At 44.1% G+C, this 13,205-nt stretch overlaps 1 protein-coding gene across 1 annotated transcript in view; it reads left to right on the forward strand.

Annotated features, from left to right (window-relative positions):
• Window positions 1–5,329: 5,329 nt before the first annotated feature.
• Window positions 5,330–13,205, forward strand: part of LOC140496349 (peroxisomal trans-2-enoyl-CoA reductase) — a 40,101-nt gene continuing 32,225 nt past the window's right edge. The window contains exon 1 of the mRNA XM_072595972.1: window positions 5,330–5,493. Coding sequence (XP_072452073.1) covers window positions 5,406–5,493 — 88 coding nt within the window. The 5' untranslated portion in view covers window positions 5,330–5,405. The remainder of the gene's footprint in view (window positions 5,494–13,205) is intronic.

The raw sequence follows: 13,205 nt of genomic DNA on the forward strand, positions 1-13,205 counted from the left end.
TCCTGACATAACAACTTGAATAACATAATGCCTATATAAAGCAATCTGAGCAGTGATCCATCTGCTCAGATTCCTTATCCATTCTCTATGCCCTGTTCTCAATAATTGCAAAGTCAAAAATCACACAACACCAGGTTATAGTCCAACAGGTTTAATTGGAAGAACTAGCTTTTGGAGCGCTGCTCCTTCATCAGATGGTTGTGATGAAGGAACGGTGCTCCAAAAGCTAGTCCTTCCAATTAAACCTGTTGGACTATAACCTGGTGTTGTGTGATTTTTAACTTTGTACACCCCAGTTCAACACCGGCATCTCCAAATCAATAATTACATGTACTTTCTGGGATGCAGGTAGATGCTTATATCAATGTGTATGGTGAGTGTCTCTCATGCTGCCCTGGTTGACAGGAGAGAGAGCACTGTTGCTGTTGTCCTCCAGGCTGCCTTAACATTCAGTGACATTTCCATCACTCAATCCCATCCTGAGGTTAACCATTGAGCACAAACTGAAGTGGACGGCACAGTGGCACAGTGGTTAGCACTGCTGCCTCACAGCGCCAGGGACCTGGGTTCAATTCCCGCCTCAGGTGACTGACTGTGTGGAGTTTGCACGTTCTCCTCATGTCTGCGTGGGTTTCCTCCGGGTGCTCCGGTTTCCTCCCACAGTCCAAAGATGTGCAGGTCAGGTGAATTGGCCATGCTAAATTGCCCGTAGTGTTAGGTAAGGGGTAGATGTAGATGTAGGGGTATGGGTGGGTCACGCTTCGGTGGGGCGGTGTGGACTTGTTGGGCCGAAGGGCCTGTTTCCACACTGTAAGTAATCTAATCTAATTGGACTAGCAGCATAAATACTGTGGTTGCAAGAGCAGCTTAAAGGCTACGAATCCTGCAGCGAGTAACTCTGGCTCCTCAAAGGTTGTCCACCATATGCGAGGCACAAGTCAGGAATATGATTGAATACTGTCTACTCGCCTGGATAACTCCAGCGACACACAAGAAGCTTGACACCATCCTGGCAAAGCAGTTTGCTTGTATCCACAAACATCTATTCCCTCCATCATTGGCACTCAGTATCAACAGTGTGTAGTGTCTACAAAATGCACTGCATAAATACACCAAGTCTCCCAAGATAGCACTGGACAAATTGATGCCCATCTAGAAGGACAAAGACAGCAGGATTATCATTACCTTCACATTCTTACCATCTCAATATCTTGATTTGGGAACATATTGCTATTTCTTCAGTTTTGCTGGGTTAAGATCTTTTACCTCCATAATGGCATCCTGGGTCTATCTACCCCAAATAGACTGCAGTGGTTCAAGGTGGCAGCTCACCACAACCTTCTCATTGGTAACTAGGAATAGGCAATAAATATTAGCCCAGCAAGTGAAGCCCACAACCTATGAATTAATTTTTAATAAATGGTATCTGTCAGTCTGCTTACAAGGTATTTAAAACAGTCCAAACCTCCCTTGCACTGTGGTTTTAGTTGATGGATAGGACCAAGGTCATCTATGAAGGATTGGTGTATGATATCACACCTTTTGCTTAAGGTCACTGGGTGTGGGTGACTTAGTCCTGCAGACTACATATTAATTATAGGGTTACATATTAACCCCATAGTAAAATGGTTTGTTAAATATTGACAGTGCCTGGAAGAATGGCCCAGGTTGCAGTAGAAAGAGGCCAAGCCACCACTAAGTGGTTAATTGAATAAAACTGCCAAGCAAGCCTGGAGAGTATGGTGCAGGTGAACCTAGCATATAGTATCCCAGGTATTGCAGATGGCAATGTTGCCTAATAAAGATGCTCCCCAGTTTCCATGAACCATCCTCCCAGGAAACATGAAAAACAGAAACACACTGAAAACTTTGTCACCGAATGAGATGATGGTTCTGGATCCAGCTAAACTTTGGCAAAGCCACAAGAGAACTGTAAGTCAGAAATTCTGAAGGTCTTGGAACCCTGGTAAGATCCCAAAGCCATTGGTGATAGAGGTTTTCAGGAATGAACCACCTTGGTCAGATTGCAACTGCCGAGAGGTTCGGGGACTGAAGTAGTGGAGAGGGGTTAATATGCGATGGCTACCGTTAAATTGAATATTTGTCTTGAAGTAAGTGTTGTAGTTACACTCAAATTCCTCCATGTTGTATAATACAGCTTGTGTATAAGCATATTGTGAAATAAGAGGAACTGAGAATCTAGACAGTTGAATTAACATGCAAATAAGCAGACCTAAGGATAAAGTTTGAGATAAAAAGGACCAACCTGTTAAAGGTGAGAATTACATATATGTGTGTTGAAGGCACTTTATTTTTCAATAGTTCTTTGGGTAACCAAGATGAGATTCTTCTTTGCAAATGCTGGGATAAAATGTTTGCATGTTTGAAACACATAGACTTGAAATTGCTCATATTTTCCACAAAGTTAAAAATCACACAGCGTCAAAAATCACTGTCATACAGCTGTCTGATGAAGGAGCAGTGGTCCAAAAGCTAGTACTTCTAATTAAATCTTTTGGACTATAACCTGGTGTTGTGTGATTTTTAACTTTGTGCAGCCCAGTCCAACACTGGCACCTCCACATCATATCTTCCACAACAGTGCTGGACTCCTTCATGCTTCTGAACACTGAACACAGACTTTTCTTGAATGCCTGTCAATCCATCAAACATTTCTGTGTACATACCCATCAGCAATTTTCTCTATGCCACTCTGAGTCTTCATCTACAAGGATGCAATAAGAACTCACGTGGAACCTCGCTCTCTGGCAAACTGACATCTGCACTCTGCTTTCCTTCTGCCCTGGCTGTGGACACATAAATCCAGAATTCCACCAAGCAGAGATCTCACCTCTCAGCTATTCTCTATTACATGTGCAGTGTCAGTGCCTGAGACGATGGTCGGGAGATTCAGAGTGAGTGATATCAATTGTTTGCCACTGATCTGTTTTTCTTCTCTACTTCTCTTGCTCTTGAGCCAGGGCCTGGTCAGGTTGCCATCTTGGCTATTGGAAAAGAGGAAAGCACAAGGATGAGATTGTGGTAATAGCAAGAGGTTCGTTTTTCAACTGTCAGTAGCTTGTACACCAGAAGAGATTTTGGAGTGAATGAGGAGTGAGATGTGAGAAGGAGGATCAGATGTGATCATGCCATCAGCTCTGCAACTGCCCTCAGCCTCAGCCTCCCTCATGGGTCACTCTAAAGCTGTTAGGCTCATCTTCTCCAACAGGATGAGAACATACTACTGACCCCATGTTGGAAAGGTTCAGCTGCCAATGGTTGTGCACCACCTTATCCTTCAGATGTGAAGGAAGTGTATCAGTGAGTGTGGCGTGACCTGTTCAGATGATGCTTCAGCTATTGCTGAATGGTTTGCAATGCTTTGCACCCTGTGAGATGTGGGCATGAGGCTTGCAATACATGCTGAATGTGTGATGGCGAGCTGAAATTATGAATGTCAGATTTGAGTGGTGGTTTATAGAGACTGTTGGGAGGTGAGTGAAAGGAGTGTGGTGAGTTGAGCAATGAATATGGCTGGTGGTTCATTTTTGGCACTTGAAAATGCATCCATAAACCCTGCCCATTCTCTAAATTTAATTTCTTCTTCCTAAATTTTATCCAGCTCTTTGGATGAGGGTGGGGTCTGGGGGGAATGGCTCCAGCTCCCTCTCTCCTCCAGCCCTGTCCATGCACCCACTGTTCCCCAATCACTTCCAGCTCCTGCACCAGCCCAGAATTGAACCCCTCAGGATGTCTTTAAGTCCTGCAGACTTGCTTTGTGAAAGCAAAGTTATGCAGATGCTGGGCACTGAAACAAAAACAGAAAACGCTGGAGAAACTCAGCAGGTTTGGCAATATCTCTGAAGAGCTGAAAATGTGTTGCTGGAAAAGCGCAGCAGGTCAGGCAGCATCCAAGTAGCAGGAGAATCGACGTTTCGGGCATGACCCCTTCTTCAGGAAGCTGCCTGACCTGCTGCGTTTTTCCAGCAACACATTTTCAGCTCTGATCTCCAGCATCTGCATCAAAGATGTGCAGGTCAGGTGAATTGGCCATGCTAAATTGCCCATAGTGTTAGGTAAGGGGTAGATGTAGATGTAGGGGTATGGGTGGGTTACGCTTCGGCGGGGCGGTGTGGACTTGTTGGGCTGAAGGGCCTGTTTCCACACTGTAAGTAATCTAATCTAATCTAATCATCTGCAGTCCTCACTTTCTCCTAGAATATCTCTGAAGAGACAAACAGAAATAATAATTTGATTTCAATATGACTCTTTAAAGCTCTGTGTAGTGTGTACCTTTATGGGGCATGCAGCCATTGAACAGTGCTTTGAACGCTGGGTTTCACTGTGATTTGCAGGCAATGCAAATGTTTGTCGGTGCTTGTATTGGAAGCAACGCATGCATTATCATAATCATCATCCCATAGCCTGTTGTGGAGGCTACTCGACTTCGCTCCCAGGGTATTCCTACAGAGTTTTGTAATCCCAGCAAAATTCAGCAGAACTTGATTAAATATTTTACACTGCATTCTACAGTGCAAGACCTCGCCTGGGTTGCTACGAGTGGGTTTGAAGATCAATAGGAATCAAATAATCACGGTGAGGAGGTAAGGCTTTAGCTTTGAGGACAGCAGTTGATTCAAGAGTCAGAAGTCATACGCCACCAGGTTATAGTCCAACACGTTTATCTGAAGCAACAAGTTTCGGAGCGCAGCTAATTGTCAGGTTTTTACTCCAGTCAAACACATCATGTTTGCTGAGTGGCACGTATATATTTCTCAAAGCGCCTTTTCCCACTCAGTCTGAAGAAGTCGCCCTGTATTTCTCTGTCCGAGCGAACGGTTACTCTGATTTACAGCACCCACAGTTTTGTTTTTCGTTTTTTAAAAAACAATCTTTTTACTCAGGTCTGATCTGGCAATCGAGGTTCGGGAGGAGAATGCTGACTCGCTCCCACCACTGCTCACATATTCTGGCTCAGTCACAGTCAGAAACGCTCCATGTGATAATCCCACTGTCAGCAGTTTCGAATCGGGACATTTCACCAAACATCCTGCTGGCAGTCATTCCAACATTTGACCATGTAACATTTATACCTGCTGTGCTTTTCCAGCACCACACTGTTCAACAACTACCCATTCTCAGGGGCACCCATAAACTACTGGTGCGTGTGTCTCACCCCTACCCGGCTCTGTCAGGGGAAGGGGCTTGAGAGCTCGCTGGAGTGCTGGCGTTGACTTGTGTTCTGAGATGTTGGCTGTGATATGGAAGGGAGGAGCGTTGTGTCCATGTGGGGGAGGGCGGAACACACCCCTCCCAGTCCCCTATAAGAAAGGACACCGTCTCCTTACTCGCGGCTGTGTTCATTTCACTCCCAGAAACTTCCAACATTGTCAGCTTTGCCCAGAATGAGCCCTCCTGGAGACCGCACCGTGCTTGTGCTGGGGGGAGCCGGAACGGTGGGCTCGGGAACTGTGAAGGTATTGCTGGAGAGAGGTAGGTGCCCCAATGTCCGGGTGCTGAGGCGTAGCAGCATTTTAACTTAGACACGTATCTCACCGGCCACCCATCTGCAGTCTTTCCATTCGCACACTATCGCTACCCTCTGTCAGAGCTGCTTATAGTGGCAGGATCAAGGTGAACTGCAGCTGACTTTTCCCGAGAGCAGCGCAACGTGAGAATGACACTCCCTCGCGTAACTGGACAGCGGAGAAGGGAGCCACTCGGCCCATCGCGAAGTTGCCAGCTTTCTGAAAGAGCTGTCCAATGATTGTATTGCTGTTCGTGTTAAACCGGGGGGCCTTTCTTACGGGTGGTTTTAAGGAGCAAGAGAAGTTGTTGATATCCTGGCCCCTCAATCAGCATCACCAAAACAGGGCACCATATCACTGTAGGATCCTGCTCACTTTGGTTTGCCCGACTCCGATATTGCAACAGTGACTAATAGTGACTAACTACAACAGTGACTAACATCAAGTCCTTGTTTGGCTGTACCTTTCCGTTTGCCAGGAAATGGAAGCGAAAGGTGACGAATGCAACTTTTTCTTTCCCCTGTGGGTTTCCAACTCACATCGGAAAGAGTCTGACTCCACCAGCACTCTCAGAAAGTGTATTCAGATAACCGAGTAAAACAAGGTTCATTTCAGTTCTGAAGTAAGGCCACTGGACTGGAAACGATATCTCTGTTTCTCTCTCCACAGACACTTCCAGACCTGCTCAGTCTCTCCAGCACTCTCTGTCCCTATATCCTCAGGTTCTTTCTCCAATTGCCGTACATCTGGGTCTCCCGGCCAATCCTCCTGTCAATGTCGATTGCTTTTTATCCCTATATTTAATCGATCCTTCATAATGTCAAACGTTTTATTATCAAACCCCTTAACCTTTCCTCTTCTAAGGGTACAAAGCCAGTGTGTTCGGTCCCTCCGCTCTTGGTATCAGGATTAAATTTCTTCCACATGGTCTCTAAGGTTTTGATATCCCTCCGTTGTTGGAATGCCGCTTCAGGTTGTTTCAGTGTTTTTATTGACCTCGAAGGCAATTTATATTCAACACTGAAAGAGAGAGGCAGGATTTTAGTTAGCGCAGGCCAACCTGTGCTCGAAGAGGACTAAAGAAAACAGTAAACGCTGCCTGGTAACAGTGGTCTTTTTTTTTCAAAAAGGGCAAATTCCCAACGCTTTTTAAAGATTAGATTAGATTACTTACAGATTAGATTAGATTACTTACAGTGTGGAAACAGGCCCTTCGGCCCAACAAGTCCACACCGCCCCGCCGAAGCGCAACCCACCCATATCCCTACATTTACCCCTTACCTAACACTACGGGCAATTTAGCATGGCCAATTCACCTGACCTGCACATCTTTAGACTGTGGGAGGAAACCGGAGCACCCGGAGGAAACCCACGTAGACACGGGGAGAACGTGCAAACTCCACACAGTCAGTCGCCTGAGGCGGGAATTGAACCCAAGTCTCTGGCGCTATATTTTCTTTTTGCTCTACATGTGCAGCTGAATCCTGTTGTGATCCTGAATCACCGCACACAGCGCTCCGAGGCAATGGTTCCAGCACTTTGTTTAATAATCTCCTTTTCAGGTGTTAACCTGAAGTTTCAGTTTGATGGGATGAGCAAATCAACTAAAGAGGCCACACATCTAATTGGAGGAATGTAAGAGTAATAACTTTACGTGGAAGAAAGTAACGGGGAAATCTAATTTATTTGGGCCATTCAAATATCTCTTACTATTACTTGGCCAGTTCCGCTCCTTCGTTGTTTTGTGCAGCTTTTCACGAACAATCGTTGTTTAATAGATGAAAGGTATTTTGCTATAGTCTTCAGTTCAGTTCCAGTCGTTACAAAGTCAAGTCTGCCGCAGTTTGTGAAACCAGTTACTCAGGTGAAGGTGAATACCCCTTCGTGAACGACCAATTCCTGTACTTTCCTTAAGAAGGGCTTTTGTCGAAACGACGATTTTCCTGCTCCCCGGGTGCTGTCTGACCTGCAGTGCTTTTCCAGCACCACTCTAATCCCAATTCCTGTACTGTCAGGCAATCCACAAAAAACGTCTTTCAACCTATAAACCAGAAACCGAAACGGAGATTCCGAAGAAGGGTGATATTAGGGTCGAAACTTAACTGTTTCTATCCCCACTGATGCTGCCAGATTTGCTGGGTTTATCCATGCTTTGGACTTTTCGCTCTTTATTGTTTATTACTTGTGGGTTGGTGTGAGGTAAGTGAGTTGGCTAGTTTGTGATTACAGAGCAGAACCAACAGCATAGGTTCAAATCCTGCACTAGCTGAGGAAGAACTCTCCTTCTCAACCTCTCTCCTAACTTCAGGTGTGATGGCCCTTAGGTTAAAGCACCACCATTTGTCCCTGAGAGAGCAGCCCTCGGGGACTATGGCAGCTTTACAACTATATGTTGAATAAAATATTAGGGGCACCAAATTAAAGGAAATCAGTAACAGGTCACAGTCAATTAGATGTGTAAAACTTGATATCCATTATAGGTGGATTCCAAAAGGCAATGTCTTTGAGAGGGATGAAGACATTAAGAGATTATAACTGTTCCTTTATTAAACTCCTGTGCATTATTTTTTAAATACAGATTTATTTGTTTGGGCCTGTGCCACATTCTTTCATTGGTCCGTTAGTTACTCATAGTACGACAATTTAACCATTTGTTCCTTTACGAACCAATAGTAATCCAGACTGATGTAAAATCTAAAATACTGGAACTGAGGGGCAGCACACTGGAAATGTGGTGAAGCCATTCATTGCAGGCAACTTTGAAACCCAGCCTGTAGTAAGGCCTGCAATACCTTCAGGCAGTGAGTCATTAATGCCAGCTGAAGTGTCTGATATATCATAAGAGATGAAAGAGAGGTTTACCTGACCAATCAGAAAATTGCATTCTATGAGATAGACCATGGAAACTTCATTGGGAATCAGCCTTCAATTCCCTACATTATGTTCAGATCAGAGTGGTGCTTGAAAAGCACAGCAGGTCAGGCAGCATCTGAGGTGCAGGAAAATCGACATTTCGGGCAAAATCCCTTCATCAGGAGCCCTTCATCATTCCTGATGAAGGGCTTTTGCCCAAAACGTCGATTTTCCTGCTCCTCGGATGCTGCCTGACCTGCTGTGCTTTTCCAGCACCACTGATCTAAACTCTGGTTTCCAGCATCTGCAGTCCTCACTTTTGCTCTAAATTGTGTGCCAAGTGCCTTTCCAATGCTTCCTCTTAATAAAAGGTTAAAAGTCAGTTTACATTAACATTTTCCTGGTTATTCTTATATCAGCCATTTAATCTACATCAGTTGTTGATGAGATAGTTGTATGACTGATTGGCAATCTTGAACCTGACATTATGGGGAGAGATTATAATAATTGACATTAATTATTTTTAAAAAATCAGTTCTGCATGCAGTCAGCTTTCACCCCTTCAAGATTATTTACATAACCAACTGGATTTCCTGGTGAGATCATTATACCAGCTTCATTTTGGGAATAGCAAAGTTAATGTCTGTACACACAACACTGAGTTCCTGCCACTGTCTTTACAACCACTGTTATCACACAGCTCTCATTCCTCACCCACTATCATTGACATCTGTTGCTGTATGAGCAATTTTGAGCTTGGTGTCGAGTACTAACTGAGATTCAATTTCCTCCAGCATGATACCAGCAACACCACAATCACACTGCACAGCCAGTGCTCATCCTCATTTATCAGCTTTTCTGGCTGCCCAATTGAACTCAATTCAGTGATGTAACTGGTTCAACCCTGAACTGGAATTTTTATCACAATCCATTCATTTCATCAATCAGACTTGCCACTTCTACCAATGGAAAGTTGATTATATGTCTTCACTCCTGCCAGATTGACAACATTCCCCATCCTTTCATTTCATAAGTTGATTTTTCACATACACTACTGATCTCATGATATCTCCTCCCTTATAATATTTAACTATTCTAGAAATCTGAAATCCAGTTCTGTCCTGCAAAAGGCCATAATTCCATCATCTCTAATTAATGGAATACTCCAATGTCTCACTGTTAAGATTGACAACATTGATTAAATGTATTCTTGGAGGGTCAATGACATGACGATCCAATTACTTGACACTTGCCCTCAGATTGCAAATGTTACATTTCCTCTCTAACAATTGGGCCCTCAATTGTTCAGGGCTTTTGCTTGTGGTTTTGCGCCAGAGGTCACGAGGTCAGAAGGTCTGAGAATTGAAGGTGAATGGGATGCAAAGAACGGAAATGTAGCTCCATCTTCCAGTGTGGCTATTGCTGGACAATCCTATGCTCTGAATGTATTGAATTTATTTTGTAAATTTGTTCCTGCTGTTGGATCTGTTAAGCATTGCTCCTTACTTGCACAAGTAAACTCAAACTTCAGAGAGAAAGCCAGTTAGTATTTTGCAAACTCCCTTGTGCACATTAGTTTTCAGCTCTGTTCACACACAGACTAAATACTCATTTCATTTCAAATATCCCCCACTTTCAGCAGAGTGTTAACATCCATAAAGAACTCTGTTTCTCAGATTTCTACATACCAGCAATTGGGCGGTAGCAGAAAATAAAAGGGGAAATGCAATTGGGGATTTGTTAAAGCTCCCAAAGGCAAGCCTGAAAGTGGCAGTAGCTGTTGTAGAATGGACAATGTTTTGTCCAGCAGTTGTAGTGACAGAAAATCTGCTGTATCCTTGAGATCAAATGTTGCAGATGTGTTCGGAAATGGAGCAGGATCTGTGCTGCTATTGATGCTGGGAAAATAACTCCATTCCACAAAGGCCACTACTTTTACAAAGCTGCAATATACTGAAATAAAAGTGACTGCCTCAGTAGAAGTTGTGAACAGCAAGGCACCAGAGTAAATAAACTGTTGATGATCTAACCTGCGTAAGTTCTAAATGCAGCAGTGGTAATTGCCAGGTGAGTTCTCTTGACATTGCAAAGATGTGTCTCCCAAGTCACTTGCAGTAGCAACTGAGCTGTCAATCCCCATTTCTGGGAGACTTTCAGACAAGGCAGGAATTTGGAAACCCTGTGCTGCACAGACACAAAGCTGCATTTTGAGAATCTGTTTTAGGATGAGTTGGAAGGCAGGGTAGATATCGACCATAGAATGACAGGGTTTGGAGTGCCTGTCACTTTCTCATTATCATGTCATTTCACCAGCGGTGAAGCAGGTACAGAACAGCCTTGTCATCCAGAAGCTAATTAAGGGCCTCTTCCCATCACTGCTGATTCTTTACCTGCAGTGGCAGGTTATTCTCTGCACATGAAGACTGACAGGTTAGCCCTGGCAGTGGTGAAGTGGTACTTCTATTAGGGCAATTTTTTGGAACATGGAGGGCCAATCCAGCAGCAATGGCTCACCAAACTTCACCAGAGCCTGCCTGTCTGCCTCCAGCACTCCCAAAGCTTAATTACCTGTTTGCAAATGTGCCTTACTTCCATGGTGTGCTCTTGATTCTGGTGCAGTCCCAGCAGTGGCCACCCTTGGTGGCACTACTCAAAAACTGATGATTTTCTGAAATTTTATTGAAATTGCTGAGCAGCTGACTCTCCTGATTTCGGGCAGTTTCTTGTTGGGGGTGGGGGTGGGAGGCGGTGTTATTACATGTTCTTTCAAAGAATATAAGTTTCTGTGGAAAACTGTTGGAGCCTTATAGGATATGTCTGGGCATCCTGCAAATGTCTGTGTTAGTGAATCCCGCAGCTTATGGGTCAATTGCTGGGGTTCCTGCAGCAACGAAAAGCTTGATTTAATAAGTATCTTAAAGGAAGAAAATAGAATTCCAAAACTTGGGGCCTCAGCAACTGAAAACATGTCTGCCAGTTGTAGAGAAATTATGACTGGGAATGCACAAAACGCCAAAATGAGAGAAGTGCAGATATCTTGGAAGGTTGTGGGTTTGGAGGGAGAGGTAAGGCCTCAAAGTGAGTTGAAAGTAAGGGTCCAAATTTTGAAATTGAGACATCACTTGACCAAAGGTCAGTGAGCAGAGGGTGATCAGGAAATGGCACTTAATGTCAGTTAAGATACATACAGCAGTCATTTGAATGATATCTGATTCATTGAAAGTAGAATTTGGGAGTACAGCCAGGACTGCATTGTTTCCCCAGGATTTTAGGTTTGGAAAGGCACAGATAAGGATTTCTGATGCAGAGACAGGGACAGGCTTGTAAAAGACAGGCTTAATGATAATGTGAACATGAGGTTTGAATTTCATCTTGGGATCAAATATGATAACAAGGTGTCGGTTTCAGTTTCCAAAATTGTTAAACTTTGGACCTCTCTGATTTGAAATTTCTGAACTACTGAAGTTTGTCAAATTGTGTCAAATTGAAATTATACCAACTAGTAGTCAAGAAGATAAACTAGTCTTTACATTGGCCTTACAATGATACTGATAAATTGCTTTGTATCGAATTCTGTGAGGCCCACCCAATGTGAGTGATACTTTTTTAGTCTAAAGTTACAGATGGCTTTCACACAGAACCTTAGGATTGTCTATTTTGAGTTCTGATCTCCTATTTCTTAAATACATTACTTTTTGTCAAAAGAATTTCCCTCTGGGTTTACACCAATGCTAAACTTTGAAGGAGTGCTGTGAAGCAGACAATTTAGTAATATCAGAATTGTGAACATATCTTCATCACACAGACAGTAGTAGTTCTGAAAGAAGGACCTTCACCTTATTTTAAGGGGCAAAAAAGATTAGGCAATAAAGCCTAGTCTTATTAGTGACATGAATATCTTAGGAATGAATTAGACTAAAGCTGTATGTCTTGAGTTATCTAATCCAAGTGGTTACTGTTTCTTTGTCAGAATATCTTAACACAATTCACCTACATAGACACTCTAGAGTTAGACAGTTACCTTTCTGTCAAAAAAGTGGTAGATTAACTGTGGTCCATTTTGGAAAAATGAATGTTTACAATCCAAATAACATTCCCAGTCATCATCCGCTTTAAATAATTTAAAACAGAGCTTAAGTGGTATTATCAACTAACGCGCCGGCACCTAACCTCTCTCCAGTCAGCCCTGCCTCAGCTTGAGGGCCACACTCTTTCAGAATTGCAAAGACCCACTCTGTACTACATCCTCAGGAGAATTCATACTCTCAACAAACAGTATTTCAATTCCATCTCAAACATCAAAAACTGTAAGTACAACAAACTTTTATCCACCCACCTCCATAACCAGCGCTCCTCAAACATTCCAGAAGATTCCCCTGGCCTCAGAAACGCCATTAGCCATGCGGCTGATGCAGCTACCACCCCCACGCTGAGTGATGATGTCACTACCGCCCCCATCATGACCACTCCCACAGCCACTTCCAGCCCTAACATCATCGCTGATGCCACACGCTCAGTGACTTCCGCCACCCCTATTGCCATGATCACCACCACTTCCGCCCCTACCAGCGCCACTCACCTGCATTCTGCTGACACGCCCCCCACAGACCCCACTGTCACTATCCCCACCCCCCAGAACCCCGAGGGGAACACTACCCCTGCTCGTGCCTCCACCCCCATTCCCCCCACCATCACACCCACTCCAGGTACTGGCTCCGACCCCACTCCCAGCTCCACACCCACACCAGATCCCAGCTCCCGGCCCTGCCGAGTTTTCACCATCCCTCCAGACATCCCACTCACTGAGGACGAACGATCAGTCCT

The sequence above is a fragment of the Chiloscyllium punctatum genome, chromosome 26, assembly GCF_047496795.1.
Source record: "Chiloscyllium punctatum isolate Juve2018m chromosome 26, sChiPun1.3, whole genome shotgun sequence".
In the NCBI taxonomy this organism is placed as follows: domain Eukaryota; kingdom Metazoa; phylum Chordata; class Chondrichthyes; order Orectolobiformes; family Hemiscylliidae; genus Chiloscyllium; species Chiloscyllium punctatum.